Genomic DNA, 21,183 nt, shown 5'->3' with positions numbered 1-21,183 from the left:
GTAACCGCCTGTCACAGTAAACCCAACTGTTCTCAATCCATGCCAGATATCCGATCCTTCCAGCACCCCGGAGGCGTGTCTCCGACCTGCTCCTCCCACCCCAATACTGTACACACACCAATATCTGGGCGCGTCACTGTCCAGCCAATTAACTGATGTTGAACTGTAATTTACATTTTCGTTTCTTGCTATCTCATTGTTACGTTATTTAAGGGAAGGATTGACTGTGGATATTTAACACGCCAGGTCCATTGCTACTGGCGTGCCCTTGAAGATAAATGTCCTGTTTGTGTTTCGCTGAAAATTACGATTAAAAACTTTAAAAATAGCTTTACTTTAAATGTTTTATTGATGTGGATAACTTCTAAACATTAAATATTGCCTGAACTGACATTAATATTTTAAATGCAAACATCGTAAAATTTTGACTCCCTTGTTTAACTAAATAGTTATGGATGGAACGCAATAAGATCCATATGCGGTAACAATGGCTGGACCAAAAACTGAAGACATCTCACATTATATTGACGCTAATCTTCTGCGTCTTTTTACTGGAGATGTCCTGGGGAAATAGCCCTGGATTCTATGAGTCGTTAGTCCCACCCAACCAACACCACTGGATTCCAAATCTGTAGGAGAGCTTTGCTTCACACAGCTCTGCATTCTAACCCGTACTGTGAAAAATGTTGGCATTCCGCTCGAGTTAAGCTTCAAACCCCACGTTCGTTCCATCAACAGACAGCTCTTTCCCTGATATTGTCTGCTCTACTGTTGCTGGAACCCTTCATTCATGCCATTGGTAGCTCTACTGTTGTTTGATTATTGCTCCTGTTTTACGACGCCAAAGACACTATATAACTGTAAGTTGTTGTTTTGATTTCTATTTTCTGGTTTCCCATCCTCCAACCTTTATAAAAACTCCAACCTATTCAAAACTCAGTTGCCAGCAAATTGTCCCACACAGTTCACCCATCATCCCCATCCTCACCGGCTAAAATTGGATCATAATTTTCAAATCTACCTGCCTCTACACTCTCCCTTAGCCTATATCCCTCTCCTCCATCTTTCAGTCTTCTGATGCAGCTCTCCTGTACATCCCACTGTCACTGGTGGCAGAGCTTGAAATGACCTTAGCCTTATTCTCTGGAACTCCCTCTTTAAACCCCTCTGCTTCATTACTTTCCTCTCCAGCTTTTAAAACATTCCCAAAATCCATCTTTCCAACCAAACATTCCATCGTACATCCTAATCTTACCTCTACATAGCTCATCATTTATCTAGTTATATTATATTTTAAATCATGAAGGGTTTAGATAGAGTAAATAATGAGAGACTGTTTCCAAAGCTGAAAGGTTGATAATCAGAGGGCACAGATTTAAGATGATTGGCAAAAGAGCCAGAGGCGACATGAGGGAAAACTTGTTTGCACACTGAGTGGTTAGGATTTGGAATGCACAGCCTGATAGGGTGGTGGAAACAGAATTAATAGTAGCCTTCAAAAAGGAATTGGATCAATACTTGAAGGAGAAACAATTGTAGGGCTATGGGGAAAGAGTGGCGGAGTGGGACTAACTGGATTGCTCTTCAAAAGAGCTGGTGCAGAATCGATGGACTGAATGGCCTCCTTCTGTGCTGTACTATTTTATGATTCTATTTTACTTCTCCCTCCCCATGTAAAACACATTGGGTCATTTTCCATGTTAAACATGATCTACAAATGCACATTATCGTTGCAGTCAAAGATTTTTTTTTAAATATATTCTTCAACTGTATACATAAGAATACCTTTTTGGAAAAAACTTCAAATTTGTTCAAAGCAACTTTGGATTAAAAAAAGATGGCTATATAATCGGTGGGTCTTGTATCCAGTTCATACTTAAATCCATCTGTGGTTGAATTATTTTGAGAAACTGCATCTATATTAACTATATTTTCTTTTTTAATAAATTGATTTATTCCTAAAGTTGTGAAATTTGTACTCATGAAGTTACGCGTGATAGTGGTTTTCACTTCAGACACCTTGTGTTAATTTTTAAAATACCTTCAAGGTTGCGTGTAGCACATATTATGCAAAGTAGAGATGTTGTGTATCTGTAAAGCATGCACTCCCATGCTCCGCCACCAGGGAGCTCATCCCCTGAAGTCCCAAGGGATCCCAACATCCCTTGGGAGCACTGTATATAAGCCGGCCCCTAAGGCCTGTTCCTCACAATGGAGTCTCTTATTAAAGACTGAGGTCACTGTTACTTTAACCTCCCTGTGTGCAGCCTCATCTGTGTTAGGAACACAATAACTGGCGACGAGAATACGAATCCAACACAAAGATGCAGCAAACTGTGGGCATCCTGGAGAAGTTCTCGGAGGGTGAGGACTGGGAAGTATATGTCGAATGGCTAGACCAGTACTTTGTAGCCAACGAGCTGGACGGAGAAGGAAGCGCTGCAAAAAGAAGAGCGGTCCTCCTCACAGACTGCGGGGCACTGACCTACAGCCTCATGAAGAATCTTCTGGCTCCAGTGAAACCCACAGATAAGTCGTATGAGGAGCAGTGTACACTGGTTCGGGAGCATCTTAACCCGAGGGAGAGCGTGCTGATGGCGAGGTATCGGTTCTACACGTGCCAGCGATCTGAAGGTCAGGAAGTGGCGAGCTACGTCGCCGAGCTAAGGCGGCTTGCAGGACAATGTGAGTTTGATGGCTACCTGGAGCAAATGCTCAGAGACTTTTTTGTGCTGAGCATTGGCCACGAGACCATCTTACGAAAGCTTTTGACTGTAGAGACACCGACCCTCAGTAAGGCTATTGCGATAGCACAGGCGTTTATGTCCACCAGTAATAACACCAAACAAACCTCTCAGCACACAAGTGCTAGCAATGACATAAATTAACTGGAACTGTGTTTGTGAGCAGAAATGTACAGGGCAGAAACCACGAGTCTGCAACTGCCAGCAGGCCTCAGGTGACCCAGATGGCTCAGAGTCCCCAACAAAGGATGAATGCAAGGCAATTCACACCTTGTTGGCATTGTGGAGGCTTCCATTTCAGCCTATTCATGCTGCTTCAAAGGGTATGTTTGCAAGAGCTGTGGAACAATGGGGCACCTCCAATGAGCTTGCAAATGAGCTGCAAGCTCTGCAAAACCTGCTAACCACCACTTGGCAGAGGAAGATCGGTCCATGGTGGATCAAAGCAATTTCGAGCCTCAGAGAGAGAAGGCAGATGCTGAAGTACACGGGGTGCACACATTTTTGACGAAATGTCCACCTATAATGCTAAACGTAAAATTCAATGTTTTACCCGTAGCCATGGAACTGGACACTGGCGCTAGGCAATCCATCATGAGTAAAAAGATGTTTGAGAGACTGTGGTGCAACAAGGCACTCAGACCAGCCCTGAGCCCCATCCACACGAAACTGAGAACATACACCAAAGAGCTTATCACTGTCCGGGGCAGCGCCATGGTCAGGGTCACCTACGAGGGCACGGTGCACAAACTGCTACTCTGGAATGTCCCGGGCGATGGCCCCACACTGCTTGGAAGGAGCTGGCTGGGCAAAATCCGCTGGAACTGGGATGACATCCGAGAGCTATCACATGTCGATGAGGCCTCATGTACCCAGGTTCTTAACAAATTTCCTTCCCTTTTTGAGCCAGGCATTGGAAACTTTTCCGGGGCGAAGGTGCGGATCCCAGAGGCACGACCCATTCACCACAAGGCGCAAGCAGTACCTCACATGATGAAGGAGAGAGTGGAAATCGAGCTGGACAGGCTGCAATGCGAGGGCATCAACTCCCCAGTGGAATTCAGCGAGTGGGCCAGCCCGATTGTTCCAGTACTCAAAAGTGATGGCACAGTCAGGATTTGCGGCGATTATAAAGTAACTATTAATCGTTTCTCGCTACAGGACCAATACCTGTTATCTAAGGCAGACGACCTATTTGCGACGCTAGCAGGAGACAAGACGTTCACCAAGCTCGAACTAACTTCGGCCTACCTGACGCAGGAGCTGGAGGAGTCTTCGAAGGGCCTCCCCTGCATCAACACGCACAAGGGATTGTTCATCTACAACAGATGCCCGTTTGGAATTCGGTCGGCTGCAGCGATCTTCCAGAGAAACATGGAGAGCCTACTCAAGTCGGTACCACACGCGGTGGTCTTTCAGGGCGCCATATTGGTCACGGGTCGGGTCACTGCCGAGCACCTACAAAACCTGGAGGAGGTCATCCAGCGACTGGATCGCGCAGAGCTGCGGCTGAAGAGGTCGAAATGCGTCTGCATGGCAACAGAAGTGGAGTTTTTGGGGAGAAAGATCGCGGCGGACGGCATTCGGCCCACAGACGCCAAGACAGAGGCTATCAGGAATGCGCCCAGGCCACAGAACTTCACGGAGCTGCGGTCGTTCCTGGGACTCTTCAACTATTTTGGTAACTTCCTACCGGGGTTAAGCACCCTCTTAGAGCCCCTACATGTGTTTTTGCACAGAGAACTGGGTATGGGGAAAAAAACAAGTAATTGCTTTTGAGAAAGCCAGAAACATTTTATGCTCCAACAAGCTGCTTGTATTGTATAACCCGTGTAAAAGACTTGTCGCACGGAGTCGGGTGTGTATTACAACAAACTAACATTGCAGGGATGTTGCAACCTGTCGCTTATGCTTCCAGGAGCTTGTCTAAGGCCGAGAGGGCCTACAGCATGATTGAGAAAGAGGCATTAGCGTGTGTGTTCGGAGTAAAGAAAATGCATCAGTACCTGTTTGGCCTCAAATTTGAGCTGGAAAACGATCACAAGCCCCTCACATCCCTGTTCGCTGAAAACAAGGGGGTAAATACTAATGCCTCAGCCCGCATGCAAAGGTGGGCACTCATGCTATCAGCGTATAACTATACCGTCCGCCACTGGCCAGGCACCGAGAACTGTGCAGATGGTCTCAGTCGGCTACCATTGCCCACCACGGGGTGGAAATGGTGCAGCCTGCAAACTTGTTGATGGTGGCGCAGCCCGCAGACTTGTTGATGGTCATGGCAGCATTTGAAAATGATAAATCACCTGTCACGGCCCGCCAGATTAGGAGTTGGACCAGCCAAGATCCTCTGCTGTCACTAGTAAAAAACTGTGTACTGCATGGGAGCTGGGCCAGCATCCCGGTTGAAATACAAGAGCCAATCAAGCCATTCAAGTGGCAAAAGGACGAGCTGTCCATTCAGGCAGACTGCCTGTTGTGGGGTAACTGCGTAGTGCTATCAAAAAAGGGCAGGGAGACATTCATCTTGGATCTCCACAGCGCACACCAGGGTATAGTAATGATGAAAGCAATAGCCAGATCCCACGTGTGGTGGCCCGGTATCAACTCTGACTTCGAGTCCTGTATACGGCAATGCAGCGTATGTGCTCAGTTGAGCAACGCACCCAGAGAGGTACCACTAAGTTTGTGGTCCTGGCCCTCCAGACCGTGGTCGAGGATCCATGTCGACTATGCGGGCACTTTTCTCGGTAAAATGTTCCTGGTGGTGGAGGATCCTTTTTCAAAATGGATTGAATGTGAAATAATGTTGGGAAGCACCGCCACCGCCACCACTGAAAGCCTGAGGGCCATGTTTGCCACCCACAGCCTGCCTGACATACTGGTCAGTGACAACGGGCCGTGTTTCACCAGTGCCGAATTTAAAGAATTCATGACCCACAATGGGATCAAACATGTCACCTCGGCCCCATTCAAACCAGCCTCCAATGGGCAGGCAGAGCGGGCAGTACAAACCATCAAACAGAGCCTTAACGAGTCACAGAAGGTTCACTCCAAACCCGCCTGTCCCGAGTACTGCTGAGCTACCGCACGAGACCCCACTCGCTCACAGGGGTGCCCCCGGCTGAGCTACTCATGAAAAAGACACTTAAAACCAGACTCTCGCTGGTTCACCCCAACCTGCATGATCAGGTAGAGAGCAGGCGGCAGCAACAAAATGTAAATGATGGTCGTGCCACTATGTTACGGGAAATTGATCTGAATGACCCTGGGTATGTTCTAAACTATGGACATGGTTCCAAGTGGATCGCGGGCACGGTGATAGCTAAAGAAGGGAGTAGGGTGTTTGTAGTCAAACTAGACAATGGACAAATTTGCAGAAAGCACCTGGACCAAATGAGGCTGCGGTTCACAGACTGCCCTGAACAACCCACAGCAGACACCACCTTTTTCGAGCCCACAACACACACCCAAAGGATCAACGACACCACGCCGGACCAGGAAATCGAACCCATCATGCCCAACAGCCCAGCAAGGCCAGGCTCACCTCGTGGCTCTGCAGGGCCAACAACACGCCAGCCCAGCGAGGGCACAGCCAACACATCAGAACAGACATTTGTACTGAGGCAGTCCACCAGGGAAAGAAAGGCTCCTGACCGCTGTAAATAGTTTTCACTTTGACTTTGCGGGGGGAGCGATGTCATGTATCTGTAAAGCATGCATTCCCATGTTCCACCACCAGGGAGCGCATCCCCTGAAGTCCCAAGGGATCCCAGCATCCCTTGGGAGCACTGTATATAAGCCGGCCCCTAAGGCCTGTTCCTCATTCTGGAGTGTCTTATTAAAGACTGAGGTCACTGGTACTTTAACCTCCCTGTGTGCAGCCTCATCTGTATTAGGAACACAATAAGAACCTTGATTGTGTCTTGAATAATGGGACTCAGCCTCAACCTGAGAAGAGCATAAGTCACCTTGACAATTTTCCAATTTGCCTTTCTGTGTGAGATTGCCAATTAGAGACAAGTTAGGGCACTTTTGTGCTGTGGATCATTACTCACTAGAAACTGGATTGAGACTCCCCAGAACTCAATTAAGACAGGATCCTTAAAGCCAGCAGAGAGATCAGCTTTCATTTGATAAGCCTGGGCTAGATTAATTGTCAACTTTCTTGTATGATATTTTTGTTTTACTATTGCAAATAATACTCCTATTGTAGACATGTGTGTAGTTAAAACTAACACATTAGGCTATAAATGTGTGGCTTACCATTATCTTGTACCTATGTTCCTTGTCATTACCATGAATGAAGGATATAGAATTTAAATAAATACTATCTTTGGTGACCTCTCAGTCATAACATAATCTAATAGTTAATGTCTGCCATATTTATGAAACTATTGGGTGTCTTAATAATCTAATTATTAATAACAAAATTTTATAATAGAAGCAAATATCCTAGCTAAGGTGTCAACCTTGGTTAAGTTGTTGTGTTCATACCTCTGACTCAGAATGTTGTAGGTTCAAGTCATGCTCCAGCACTAGAACACAAAATCCAGACTGACACTTCAGTGCAGCACTGTTCTGATGTGTTGGCTGTGCCCTCGCTGGTACTGTTTTTCAAATGATATGTTAAACTAATAAGAACATAAGAAATAGGAACAGGAGTAGGCCATACAGCCCCTCAAGCCTGCTCTGCCATTCAATAAGATCATGGCTGATCTGATCATGGTCTCAGCTCCACTTCCCCGCCCACTCCCCATAACTCCTTATCCTCTTATCGTTTAAGAAACTGTCTATTTCTGTCTTAAATTTATTCAATATCCCAGCTTCTCAGTTCTCTGAGGCAGCGAATTCCACAGATATACAACTCTCTGAGAGACAAAATTTCTCCTCATCTCTGTTTTAAATGGGCAGCCCCTTATTCTAAGATCATGCCCTCTAGTTCGAGTCTCCCCCATCAGTGGAAACATCCTCTCTGCATCCACCTTGTCAAGCTCCCTCATAATCTTATACGTTTCGATAAGATCACCTCTCATTCTTCTGAACTCCAATAAGTAGAGGCCTAACCTATTCAACCTTTCTTCATAAGTCAACCCCCTCATACCCAGAATCAACCTAGCGAACCTTCTCTGAACTGCCTCCAAAGCAAGTATATCCTTTCGTAAATATGGAAACCAAAACTACACGTAGTATTCCAGGTGTGGCCTCACCAAAACCTTGTATAGCTGCAGCAAGACTTCCCTGCTTTTATACTCCATCCCCATTGCAATAAAGGCCAAGTTACCATTGGCCTTCCTGATCACTTGCTTTTGTGTTTCATGCACAAGTACCCCCAGGTCCTGCTGTACTGTGGCACTTTGCAATCTTTCTCCCTTTAAATAATAACTTGCTCTTTGATTTTTTTCTGCCAAAGTGCATGACCTCACACTTTCCAACATTATACTCCAACTGCCAAATTTTTGCCCACTCACTTAGCCTGTCTATGTCCTTTTGCAGATTTTTTGTGTCCTCCTCACACATTGCTTTTACTCTCATCTTTGTATTGTCAGCAAACTTGGCTACATTACACTCAGTCCCTTCTTAATATGGATTGTAAATAGTTGGCGTCCCAGCACTGATTCCTATGGCACCCCACCAATTACTAGTTGCCAACTAAGGCCCTGTCTACTTTCTCAGGTGGCTGTAAAAACTCCCATGGCACTATTTTGAAAAGATCAGTGGAGTTCTTCTGGTATCTTGGCCACTTAACCAACTTTCCCTTAACCAACCTCACTAAAACAAGTGTCCCATAGCTGTTTGTGGAACCTTGTGTGCAAATTGACTGCCACATTTCCCTACATTACAAAATTACTACACTTTAAAAATACAGTGCTTCAGTAGCTGTGTGGCAGCTCAGAGCCTACAGCCATGAAAGGCACTATATAAATGCAAGTTCTTTCTTTATCTTGCATTTTTAAATGTACATTTGCAGAAAATTAGCTTTAGATGGCATGTGAAATAAGTTGCACTTGGATTAGCTTTAATTTTATTCATAAGGTAATTTCAACTTCTTATCTGTCATACCTCTAACTGTGGAGATTTACTAAATAGCAAGTGCATGAACGTGCTCCCTGCAAATTGATAATTCAGACTGTTAGGAAACCATCAGACCCTTTTCTTACAGAAATCAAATGAGTGCCAACTATAAAATTAAAGCAAACTATAGCTCCACCTGTTGACAGCACAGTGACTATCATTTTGGATCAGTAAGGAATCGATGGCCCAGATTTTGCTGGAGTGGGCCATCTTGCGGCTTGCCCTGTTAGTTAGACTTGTTCAAGCACATTTAGGTTTAAAAAAATTTTGCCCACAAAGTTGTCGAAAGTGCAAGCTGATGATGGCACTGCGAGGGCAATAAAAAATGTAAGATTTAATATTTTTTAAATCTCTCACAACAATTCAGAAGCTGTAGGACTGAGACTGCACACTTTTAATTGTTCACTTTCTGGGCAAGAGAGGTTGATTGGCAGTCATTAGCAATTATTACATAATTAAAAAGGTATTTACCCTGTTAATTACTAGATTTAACTTTCTGTGGTGAGTTTAATGGGCAATTACTGTGAAAATGCAGCAACTTCATGAAAATCATGGGGAGGTTACGGGCCAGAGACTATTTTTGAGAAGCTAACGGCAGAACGGTGCAAATCGGCCATTAACTTATGGCAATTTGCAATTTACAGGTTATTGCTTCCTGATCACAATTTGCTGGCTGATTTAATAATGGAGTGCATTGTTCACACAGTGTTATTATTTTAGCAAATTCTGGGCCACTATGTAGGGTTGGGCATATGACCTCCTGACTCCAGCCCAATCAAACAGCCTTTCTCCTATCCCCAATATTTATATAACTAATAAATGAAAGTATTCAAAGAAATTGAAAAAAGGCACACAAGTTTTGTTAATGCCCCAATTATTTTTCTTCTGGTTTGCTCACAGCAGTATAAAGGAGATTAAGCGTTGATTCCTGGAGTCTCCTGGTCAATCCTGGAGGGTGAGCAATCCTAACGCTATTAAATGCTTCAATGGTCCAGGAACAGAAATAAGAACTTGGTCATAACTAAAGATTTAAGGGAAAAGATTATTTAAACCCATTTCTGATGTTGGTTGAGAGTGTAACATGCATCATGTCAAAGAATGTAAGGTTGGGATGTGAGCTAATGATTTTGAATACAATTCCAAGAGAACTGTACCGATATTTAATTATTCAGCTCATCCTTGCTATTGCATCAATTGTTAATAGATGGCAGCCAACGGCTTTTATATTTAAGAACATACGAACATAAGAAATAGAAGCAGGAGTAGGCCCTTCGGCCCATCAAGTCTGCTCTGCCATTCAATAAGATCACCAACCTCAACTCCACTTTCCCACCTGATCTCCACATCCTTTGATTCCCCTAGACTCCAGTTTAGGGAGTCTTTTTAAAAATGTATCCATTCATGAGCTGTGGGCTTCACTGGCAAGGCTGGCATTTATAGCCAATCACTAATTGCCCTTGAGAAGACGGTGGTGAGCCACCTTCTTGAACCACTGCAGCCCTTTGGTGAAGGTACTCCCAACAGTTGCTGACTTTGTCGTAGCAGTTTTGGTACAATTGAGTAGCTTGCTAGACCATTTCAAAGGGCAGTTAAGAGTCAACTGCATTAGTGTGGGTCTGGAGTCACATATAGGCCAGATCAGATGAGGATGGCAGATTTCCTTCCCTAAAGGACATTAGTGAACCAGTTGTGTTTTTATGGTCACCGTTGCTGATACTGTTACTGATAATAGCTTTTTAAAAAAAAATTAATGTCTGTGGAAGGTTATCTGTTTTCCTTTAAAATTAGTTGGCAGAGTTTCCAATGTGCATCACTCTTTTACAAATAACTTGTATTATATAGCTCCTTTCATGTCCTCAGGACCTCCCAAGCATTTCACAACCAACAAAATATTTTTGTAGTGTAGTCACTTGTAAGGTATGCAATGTTTACTGTTTGCTTTGAGAGTCTTTGAGAGATCCTTGCTGAATTGATGTTGAGTTAACATAAATCAGTGTCATTAATTTTTTTTTGCTAATGTTCCCCCCACCTCTCCGGTGGGAGCCGGGCAGGCAGGGAGTTAAAATCGCCCATGGGACTTATCTACCGAGCTCCCGTTCTCTTCTTGCAGGCACCGATTTTAACCTGGGTCCCACAAGAAAAGTTTAGGCTTCACCTGCCGCAGGTCTCCTCCCTCCTCCTGATTTCAAAGCCCTCCCTGTGACTCACACGAATGCCAAGGACTGTTTACTCTCTTTCCCACGCTGCTGCTTCCCTCTGGTTTCGGGTGGGAGGCTGAGGGAGTTATGTAAATGATCCCATGGCACTATTTCAAAGAATAGCAGCGGAGTTATCCCATTGTCCTGTTCAATATTTATCCCTCAATCAACATAATGACCAGATAATCTGTTTTTGTTATCACATTGCTATTTGTGGGAGCTTGCTGTGTGCAAATTGGCTGCTGTGTTTCCCACATTACAACAGTCTAAGGATAAGGGGTAAGCCATTTAGGACTGAGATGAGGAGAAACTTCTTCACCCAGAGAGTGGTGAACCTGTGGAATTCTCTACCACAGAAAGTTGTTGAGGCCAATTCACTAAATATATTCAAAAAGGAGTTAGATATAGTCCTTACTACTAAGGGGATCAAGGGGTATGGCGAGAAAGCAGGAATGGGGTACTGAGGTTGCATGTTCAGCCATGAACTCATTGAATGGCGGTGCAGGCTCGAAGGGCCGAATGGCCTGCTCCTGAACCTATTTTCTATGTTTCTATGACTACAATCTAAAAGTACTTAATTGGCTGTAAAGCACTTTGAGACATCCGGTGGTCATGAAAGGCGCAATATAAATGTAAGTCTTTCTTTTACACAATTCTTTTTGTGATGTTTAAGGTCACACCAAAATATTTATTTTGGCACTTTGTTCAAACCAATTTGTTCTGTCATGACTGCTCCAATTTTTAATGGCATAGAAATTAGCCCAACAACAACAACAGCAGCAATAATATATGTTGATAGGGTGAGATGAAGTAAGGTAGGAGGTGTTATGTATGCAATAAAGGTTCAAACTGAGTACTGTTTAACTAAGCAAGGTACGACCTTGCCTGTGTTTTATTTAGTCCCAAAGTGCCTGAATCACAAAATGGCTAGCCTTTTATACCCGAGCAGCACCATGTGCATGCTGCTCAGTGGCCTCCAACAATGACACCATCTGGTGGCAACAAACAGCATGTACATACATGACAGGAGGAGTCTCATCTGGAGCATAAACATCGGCATAGACCTGTTGGGCTGAATGGCTTACTTCTGTGTTGTAAAATTCTATATATTATGATTTTAAATATGGCTGTCACCAAAATAAAACATCAGCCATTTCAAATATAATGTATATCTAGACTGAATACTTTTGATAATTTTGTCAATCTGGAAGCTTTGGTTTTAATATTACACTCTTAAAGGGCATGTTGGAATAAAATTCCACAATGAATAAATAAATTGATAGGGTATTGATGAGATTTGAATTCTTATATGTTTGGTACTCACACAATCCTGCTTCTGAACGTATGCTGATAGTCATCACATCATAGGCAGTCCCTCAAAGCGAGAATGACTTGTTTCCATGCCAAAAAGGGATAAGTTCACAGGTATTTCAATGAAGGACCTAATATTCCGGGTCCCGAACTACATCTTGAAGGGCGGAAGATGCCTGTGCGTGGATCTTTTAACGTGTGGTGGCCGTTGCACACCAGCCACCACACGGGCTTGACAGAGCTAGGTCTTGGTCAGTGGCAAGGATTGACCAAGACGACTGGAGACCAGCTCTGCTGCACAGTCTAGCGCACGCACATATCGCAGTGTGGGTTGGCCCGTGCTGCCCCTGGGCCCTCACCTCTTCTGGGCCCCAAACTCATGCCTCTCCTGGACCTCGATCACATCCCTCTGCGAACTCTTGCCGCTCCTTCGCCCCTCCTGCTGTGCCTGCCTGCACTGCAATCAGCGACCTGGCTTCGCAGTTGTCGCCCTCCTGCAGCAGCATGCGCTGCTCCCTGCAATGGCCCTGACCTGCTGATGGTCTTGCAGGCCGGGACCACACCGATTTCTGGGCCGGGCCACTGCACGCTGCTCCCTGTAATGGCCCCAGCCTGCTGATAGCAGATAGTACTATCTAAGCAGTGATATAAGTATTCTTTATTCTCCCATCACTGTCATTCCCCTCACAAAGATTGCTTACTTCAACCTCTGTAACATCACCTGTCTCCACCCCTACTTTAGTCTATTTGCTGCTGAAACCCTTATGTCTGCCTTGACCAGTTCCAGACTTGAGTATTCCAATGCTCTCTTGGCCCATCTCCCATCCTTCACCCACTATAAATCTCAACTCATCCAAAATTCTGCTGCCCATATGCTAACCTGCTCCACGTCCAGCTCACTCTTCACCCCTGCACTCACTGACCCATATGAGGCCACCAGTGCCTCAAATTTAACATTCTCACCCATGTGTTTAAATCCCTCCATGCTCTCACCACCCACCCATCTTCAGTGTACAATTGGCAGGGGCTTCAGCTACATAGCCCTCATTCTCTAGAATTCCCTCTCTAAACAGCTCCATATCTCCACCTTCCTCTCCTCCATTAAGACCTTCCTTAAAGTTCACATCTTAAACTAAGTTTTTGGTCACCTCTCCTCATCCTTGGTGTGTGAAGCATCTTGGGATGTTTTGCCATGTTAAGGGCACTTTATAAATGCAAGTTGATGTTGTTGTAGCAGTATTTGTAAAGATTTCTCGTGTTAAAGACCCTATATTCATGGTAACAGCCATTTAAACATTGATACATGGCTTCCATGCAAAACTTCTACCAATCTTTAGACCTGTGCTCTGAACCACAGTAATTCACTGAGCTGGGCCACCCTTTTCAGAAACTGGAGTCTCTTTAGAACTGTAATCTCATTACTCTGCCTCCTTTTCCTCCTTTTAACACACTCCTTAAAACCAACTTCTTTGATAAAGCTTTTGATCACCCCTTCCTAATATTTCCTTCTTTGGCTCAACATCTGTATTTTTCGATTATGTCTCTGTGAATTGCCTTGCACCATTTTTCTACATTAAAGGTGCTATTGTGCAAGTTATTGACCCGGAATTTGCAAGAAGCGGCGGAGCAAAGTGCGAGCTGCTGTGACATCAACAAGCAGTTGAAGCAGGCAATCAAAATGCAGATTTCTCACAGACAGAGAACAAGGGGAAACTCTTAAAATTCTAACATTTAAAAAATGTTAGAGAGAGCAAAACAAAGATTGAGGAAAAGGCAAACCTGAAATAAAGAGGAACAAACTTTAAATTTAAATGGATAAATTTGACACTGCACAAAATTAAAATTGGTTAAAATTAGGGCCATAACCTTTGTTTAGCAGTGAATACGATGTTAAAACCCCAGTTACACCTAATCCCTTTGGGTCTACCCTCCCAGTGTAACTTTTTCAAAGGGTGGGAACTTGGATGGTACCAGTTCTGAAATCTGAACATTTATTTGACAACCAGCTATAATCTGTGCCTATGTTTAGAGTCCTGCCCACACTGCGATATGTGCGCACTAGGTCCATGCAGCAGAGCAGGTCTCCAGTCGTCCTGGTTAATCCTTGCCACTGGATAAAGGCCTAGCTCTGTCAAGTCCGTGTGGTGGCTGATGTGCAACAGTCACCACACGTTAAAAAAATCCACGCACAGGCATCTTCCACCCCCTCAACTGCCGTTCAGGACTGGAACATCGGATCCGTCATTGAAACATCTGTGAACTCTCGTAGAAGCAAGTCATCCTCGTTCGAGGGACCGCCTATGATGATGATGATGAGCTTTTAATGGCAAATTTTAACAGCGATATTACTGCAGAATAGCTGAAGTTTTCATCAATTTCCATGATTTGAGGGATTTATCTGATTGCCAGCTCTATGGTGGGGTGGTGCTGGGGGCGGGGTGTGTGGAGAAGCAGTGAATGACAGATCGCAACTTCAAGATTTCCACATTAGGCTGCCATGCGCTAAATGCTGAAAGTATAGCTAGCTTCAAAGGTGAAATGATGGCGAACGCTGCCCATTCACCATTATCCGGACTGCAAATTCCAGGTCATTGTTGTTGTATGATGTCACTGCATTACCGATTGTGTCTTCCACTTCAAATGTGTTTCTTTCTTAATTTTTCTTACTTTCTCCTATATTCCTTCAATTTACAAGAGCTACATGCCCCATATGGTTGTGAGTGTGCATGACCTCCTCTCATGCCCCTGCCAATGATGCTCTGATGCTGACTACAATGAAGCATGCATGAATGTTTCTCCTCCCTTGGCAGCATCACTGATATGAAGAATTCTGTGAAGTAGGGTATTAAACTGTGTTCCCTCTGTGGTTTCAGAAGCCACAGTCCTGAGATAAAGAATATTGTGCTTTGCCGATTGAGCTTGGCAGACACTGAGAAAATTTTGCCTATTTAATGTGCCCTCTTTTACTTGGAACAGAGGTGACAGAAATTTGAAAAGAGTACTAGAAAGTTTTGGATCCAGGAAATTAGTCTATTCTATTTCCTCATATTTGCATCAAATAATCTAATTCAGCATGTAGTATTCTTATTAATCAAACATATGGATCCAAATCAAATCACAAGTGAGAAATTAACAAATAATGCATACATGACATTTAGGGCAAAAATAAAATCTCAATTTATCTATAATCTATAATCTTGCTTTAAAATGTAAATTTGTTGGACCTCAATCAGCCAATGCAGTATGTTGCACTATAGTGTTAAAATCTGTCTTAGAAATTATTTATTGAATCATAGAATGGTTACAGCACGGAAGAAGGCCATTTGGCCCATTCTGCAACTCTCAGCTAGTCCCACTCTCCCACCCTTTTCCGCTAACCCTGCAATTTTTTTCTTTCAGATACTTATCCAACTCCCTTTTGATAGATAAAATTGAGTCTGCCTCCATCTCCCTTTCAGACAGTGCATTCCAGATCTTAACCAATCGCTGTGCAAAAAAGTTTTTCTTCATGTTGCATTTGGTTCTTCTGCCTTAAATCTGTGTGCTCCGGTTCTCAACCTTTTGCCAATGGGAACAGTTTCCCTCTATCTACTATGTCTAGACCCCTCCAGATTATTGATCCTTTCAATAATTAGATTACAGTTGTGGTTTTCCAATTGCATCAATCTTTTCGCTTTTGTAACGGTTCATTATTAACGGTTCAGCATTTTACCCACACGTTCAGGAAACCTAAGTTACACAAAAATAAAATGCTGTAAATACACAGCCTCGTAGAGAATCGAAATATCCTTTTTTTTTGCGTGGACCGAACTGGAATATTGAACATCAATGAAACGTTCTACTTCTGAAAAAAAATATATACGTTAAATGTCTTCATAATTTCCGGTTATCACAGATCTCAAGCGTTTTCTCCAAATTAAAGTACGTGAATGAAAGATTTCAGTAACTGGAACATGTTGGTTATCTAATGCTATCAAAGTTAATATGAGCAGAGTTGCACAGCGCCCGGCTAGCTCAGTCGGTAGAGCATGAGACTCTTAATCTCAGGGTCGTGGGTTCGAGCCCCACGTTGGGCGGAAATTTTTTTCAGTCTTTTAAATATGCGATTTTTATTCTGTTCAATTACAAATATACAGACAGCGCATTTAAATAATATTTTTTCGCCTTATTTGATTCTTTCACAATCACATTATCGTTCCGCCGTTTATAAAATGCTTTAAATTTATATTAAAATGTGATCGCCTGCTTAATGTTTCATAACGGATCTGGCCACACAATTATTTCAGCTTTTACTGGAAACCGACATATCTCGACCCCGATGCCACCCCGCGTTCGCTTTCTGCTCCCCGTCCAGCAAACGGGAATTCTGACGTCACCCGCATTATGTTTAAACTTTGCCGGCACCCGTACTGGGCCTTGCCGCCATGTTGTGTCGACGCCCGTGACGTCCACATAACGACGGCTTTTTTGGTGGAAGCGGATTAATCTTTTCCGCGCTCCTTTGACCGATTTTTTCGATTTCAGTTACGGGGCGGGGGTTATTTTACCCTATTTCAATCTCGGCACCGCCTTTGGCGTGAAAAAAATCTCGATCGAGAAATTAGCATTCCCGCTCCCGACTCCCTCTGCCTGAAAACACGGACGCCAACATGGCGGACGAGGAGGAGAGCAGCCTGACAACAGACGAGGCGGCTGTGACCCAGGAGCGACATGACACCGAGCGCCCGGAGGCTTTGGCGCACCAGGGGTCCGCACCGCACACCGGCGCTGCCAACGTGCCCTGCAAGCCGTTCGAGGCGCACTCGTTGCAGGCGCTGCCAGAATATGTGCAGGTCGCCGTGGAGGAAGGGGTGACTCAGGTGGTGAGCACCTTGCCCGAGGATGGGGACGGGCTCCTGGGTGCCGGTGAAATCATGAATTCCTTGGCGGAGGCTCCTCCAGCTGCGGTCACCATGGCCGCGGTGAGCGCGGGCGACTTCACGGTGGCGGAGGAGCTGGAGAGCATTTCTATCGAGTCCACCCCCAGCACCATCATTTATGTGCAGCCCGATGGCACTTTCGTGGAAGGCACCGGATTGACCCCAGAGGAACAACAGCAACTGGTCGAGCAGTTAGCGAAGCAACAGGGGCTGGTGGAAGTAAGCGAAAGTGAAGCGGCTCAAATGTTTGGTAGCCATCACCAGCAGCAGCAGCAACAACAGTTTGTGCAGCATGTGGGGCTGACAGATGAACTGCAGCAAGTCATCGCTCATGTTACTAAGTCTCAGCAACATGCGACACAGTTCAGTAAAACCAATGTTGTGCAATTGAACTCCGAGCCTCCTGAAAATCAAATTCTGCAGAAAACCAGCTTGGCATCTTGTGTTCTCCCAGAAGCTCGACTGCTTTCCACGGATCAACATCAGATGATACAAGTGCCTGTGTGCAATGCTATGATGCAGCAGGTGCATACGAATGTGCATCCGAGTCAGGTTGTCCAAAGGATTGACGCATGCAACCCGGCTCAAGTTCAGCAAATAAATATTTCTCCCCAGTCTTCTACAGTGAACCGGCCCAGTCAGCCTAAGATTCGAACGGCAGTTTCACAGCAGCAGGCAGTCTTTACTCAGCCGTTGACAATCATTCATAATGCAGCACGACAGTTGCAAAATGCTGCACATCAGGCTATCCTTCAGCAGAATTTACAACAAAGCATTGCACACGTACAGCAAAAGATGGCCCCATTGCGAGTAACACCCTCAACGCAGGTACTAGTATTTCTAGGTACTTGAGCTGCAATTTCTTGAAATGAACATGGATAATAGCTACAAATAATATATTTTTGCACAGTGTATCTAAATACTATTAATCTAGTTCTGTATTTTTAAATGATTGAGTATATTGTGAATCCTGTACAACTTTAAAGTCAGGATACATTCTGATTCTAGAGCAAAGCAGAGTAATGCTTGCTCCACTTCTGTTGTCTGCTCTTTTTCTTTGTAAGTAAAAGCTGTTAGGGCTGAAAAAAAAACGGCCTGCACAAACATGATGGCTGCAGTGCTGGGCTGGCATGCTTATCGGGTGCCAATCCAAAGTATACAATATTTGCAGACCTCTAGGCCTGGAAGCTTTTGAAATGCAACCGACCATAATATAAGTGCAATCATTTAAACTATTGCTACTAATCCAATGGCAGATATATCGGGTTGATTTTGCAAAAGTTCACACTAGACTAAAGCAGATATGAATCATTCAATACACCTTCATATCACACTCCAGTTATGGGTTGCAACTGGCAAAATGCCATTAGTGTGGTTGTTTAGGGCAAAAAGAAAACTACAATTGCTGGGAATTTGAAATAAAAACTCAAAATGCACACAAGGTCAATCAACGTATGAAGATAGAACTGTTCCAGTTCATCAGATCTAACTAGTTCTGATGAGTTATGAGGAACCTGGTTGCAATGATCAAAACAACCAATACATTACTTGGGTCATTGTGAAATGCTTCACTCCAGAATTAGTCTTGGTGTGAGCTTTGCAAAGTCAACTGACTATATCTTCCAGTAGATCAGTAGCAGCAGTTTTGATTTATTGCTCAATTATAATTCCTCAAGTTGCATAGTGTTCCTTCTGACAACAGCATGTACAGAAGGTGCTTATAGAGACTCAAACTGAAGGGGCTATATTTTCTTGTGTTGTCAATGCAACACTATTTTGATTTGCACCAGTGATAAGAATTTGTATTATAAAAGAGGAATTGGGACCTGACCCCAGTGTATAGCATACCCGCACTGCAGGTAGCATTGTGGATATATGCACACACATGCATTTTCAGTCCCACAACTTTAAATTTACATCACAACTTGTAGTCATTTGAGAAGTAAAACTTCTTTACACCAATACTAGAGCAATAAATGTTGCTACTTTCTTGAACAGAGGCCCAACCAGTCCCCATCCACTACCACCCTCCTCCTCCTGGCTGAACTGGTTCTCACATTGAACAACTTCTCCTTTGACTCCACTCACTTCTTCCAAATTAAAGGTGTTGCTATGGGAACCCACATGGGTCTTAGCTATGCCTGCCTTTTCATGGGATATGTGGGACATTCTTTGTTCCAGTCCTACTGGGGTCCCCTCCCTCACCTCTTTTTCCAGTACATTGATGACTGTATCGGTGCCATTTCCTGCTCTCGCCCTGAACTAGAAAATGTCATTCACTTTGCTTCCTCCCTTACCTTCACATGGTCCATCTCCAACACTTCCCTTCTCTGCCCCCCTCCCCCACTTCTCCATTTCTGGGGATAGGCTATTGACAAACATTCACTCATTATCATCATAGGCAGTCCCTCGAAGCGAGGATGACTTGCTTTCACGAAAAAAAGGCATGAGTTCACAGGTGTTTCAATGAAGGACCTAATACTCCAGATCCCAAATTACATCTTGCAGGGTGGAAGATGCCTGTGCATGGATGTTTTTAACGTGGTGGCCGTTGCACACCAGCCACCACATGGGCTTGACCGAGCTAGGTCTTGGTCCAGTGGCAAGGATTACCCAAGAAGACTGGAGACCAGCTCTGCTGCATGGACCTAGTGTGCGCACACATCGCAGTGTGGGCTAGCCCGTGCTGCCCCTTGTCCCTCGCCTCTTCTGGGCCCCAAACTTCACACCTCTTCTGGGCCCCAAACTTCACACCTCTCCTGGGCCCCAGTCACTTCCCTCTACAAACTCTTGCCGCTCCTTCGTCCCTCCTGCTGTGCCTGCCCGCACTGCAATCAGCGAGCTGGCTTCGCAGCCGTCTCCCTCCCGCAGCAGCATATTCGCTGCTCCCTGCAGTGATATAGTGCCGCACGTTGCTCCCTCTAATGTCCCCGGCCTGCTTGATGGTCTTGCAGGCCGGGACTGTGCCGATTTCCAGGCCGGTCCATCGCACACTGCTCCCTCCAATGGTCCCGGCCCGCTGATGGTCTTGCAGGCCGGGACCTCACCGATTTCTGGGCCAAGCCGCCGCATGTTGCTCCCTCTAATGACCCCGGCCTGCTGAGCCCACTGACTCCCACAGCTACCTGGACTACACTTCCTCCCACTCCACTTCCTGTAAGGACTCCATTCCATTCTCCCAGTTTCTCTGTCTCTATCGCATCTGTCCTGACGATGCCAACTTCCACACTAGTGCCTCTGATATGTCTTCCTTTTTCCTCAACTGAGGATTCCCCTCTACAGTGGTTAACATGGCCCTCGACCGTGTCCGTTCTATTTCCCGCACCTCTGCTCTCAACCTGTCTCCTCCCTCCCAGAATCACGATGGAGTTCTTCTTGTCCTCTCCTTTCACCCCACTAGCTTCTACGTTCAACGGATCATTCTCCGCTATTTCCGCCAACTCCAGCATGATCCCACCACCATACACATCTTCCCCCTCTTTTTCAGCATTCCGAAGGGATCGCTCCCTCCACAGTACCCTGGTCCACTCCTCAATCACCCCCAGCACCCATTCCCCTTCCCGTGCAAGCGCAGGAGATGCAACACCTGCTCTTTTACCTCCTCCCTTCCCACTGTCCAGGGTCCCAAACACTCTTAGGTGAAACAGCGATTTACTTGTACTTCTTTCAATTTAGCATGCTGTATTTGCTGCTCACAATGTGGTCTCCTCTACATTGGGGAGACTAAACACAGATTGGATGACCACTTTGCAGAACATCTCTGTTCAGTCCGTAAGCATGACCCCGAGCTTCCGGTCACCTGTCACTTTTTAATTCTCTGCTCTATTCCCATTCTGATCTCTTCGTCCTCGGCCTCTTGCATTGTTCCAATGAAGCTCAATGTAAGCTCGAAGAACAGCGTCTTATCTTTCGTTTAGGCACTTTACAGCTTTCTGGACT

General features: G+C 44.9%; 1 protein-coding gene and 1 non-coding gene across 2 annotated transcripts in view; both read left to right on the top strand.

The window, feature by feature from the left end:
- Positions 1 to 16,328: 16,328 nt before the first annotated feature.
- trnak-cuu (transfer RNA lysine (anticodon CUU)) lies at positions 16,329 to 16,401 on the top strand. Its single transcript has one exon. It is a non-coding gene; the product is annotated as a tRNA-Lys (tRNA).
- Positions 16,402 to 16,830: 429 nt separating this feature from the next.
- Positions 16,831 to 21,183, top strand: part of znf839 (zinc finger protein 839) — a 37,333-nt gene continuing 32,980 nt past the window's right edge. The window contains exon 1 of the mRNA XM_070879348.1: positions 16,831 to 18,072. Within this exon, the coding sequence (XP_070735449.1) occupies positions 16,975 to 18,072 (1,098 nt within the window). The 5' untranslated portion in view covers positions 16,831 to 16,974. The remainder of the gene's footprint in view (positions 18,073 to 21,183) is intronic.

The sequence above is a fragment of the Pristiophorus japonicus genome, chromosome 4 (genome assembly GCF_044704955.1).
Source record: "Pristiophorus japonicus isolate sPriJap1 chromosome 4, sPriJap1.hap1, whole genome shotgun sequence".
Taxonomy (NCBI): domain Eukaryota; kingdom Metazoa; phylum Chordata; class Chondrichthyes; family Pristiophoridae; genus Pristiophorus; species Pristiophorus japonicus.
This window is presented reverse-complemented; position numbering and strand designations above follow the sequence as displayed.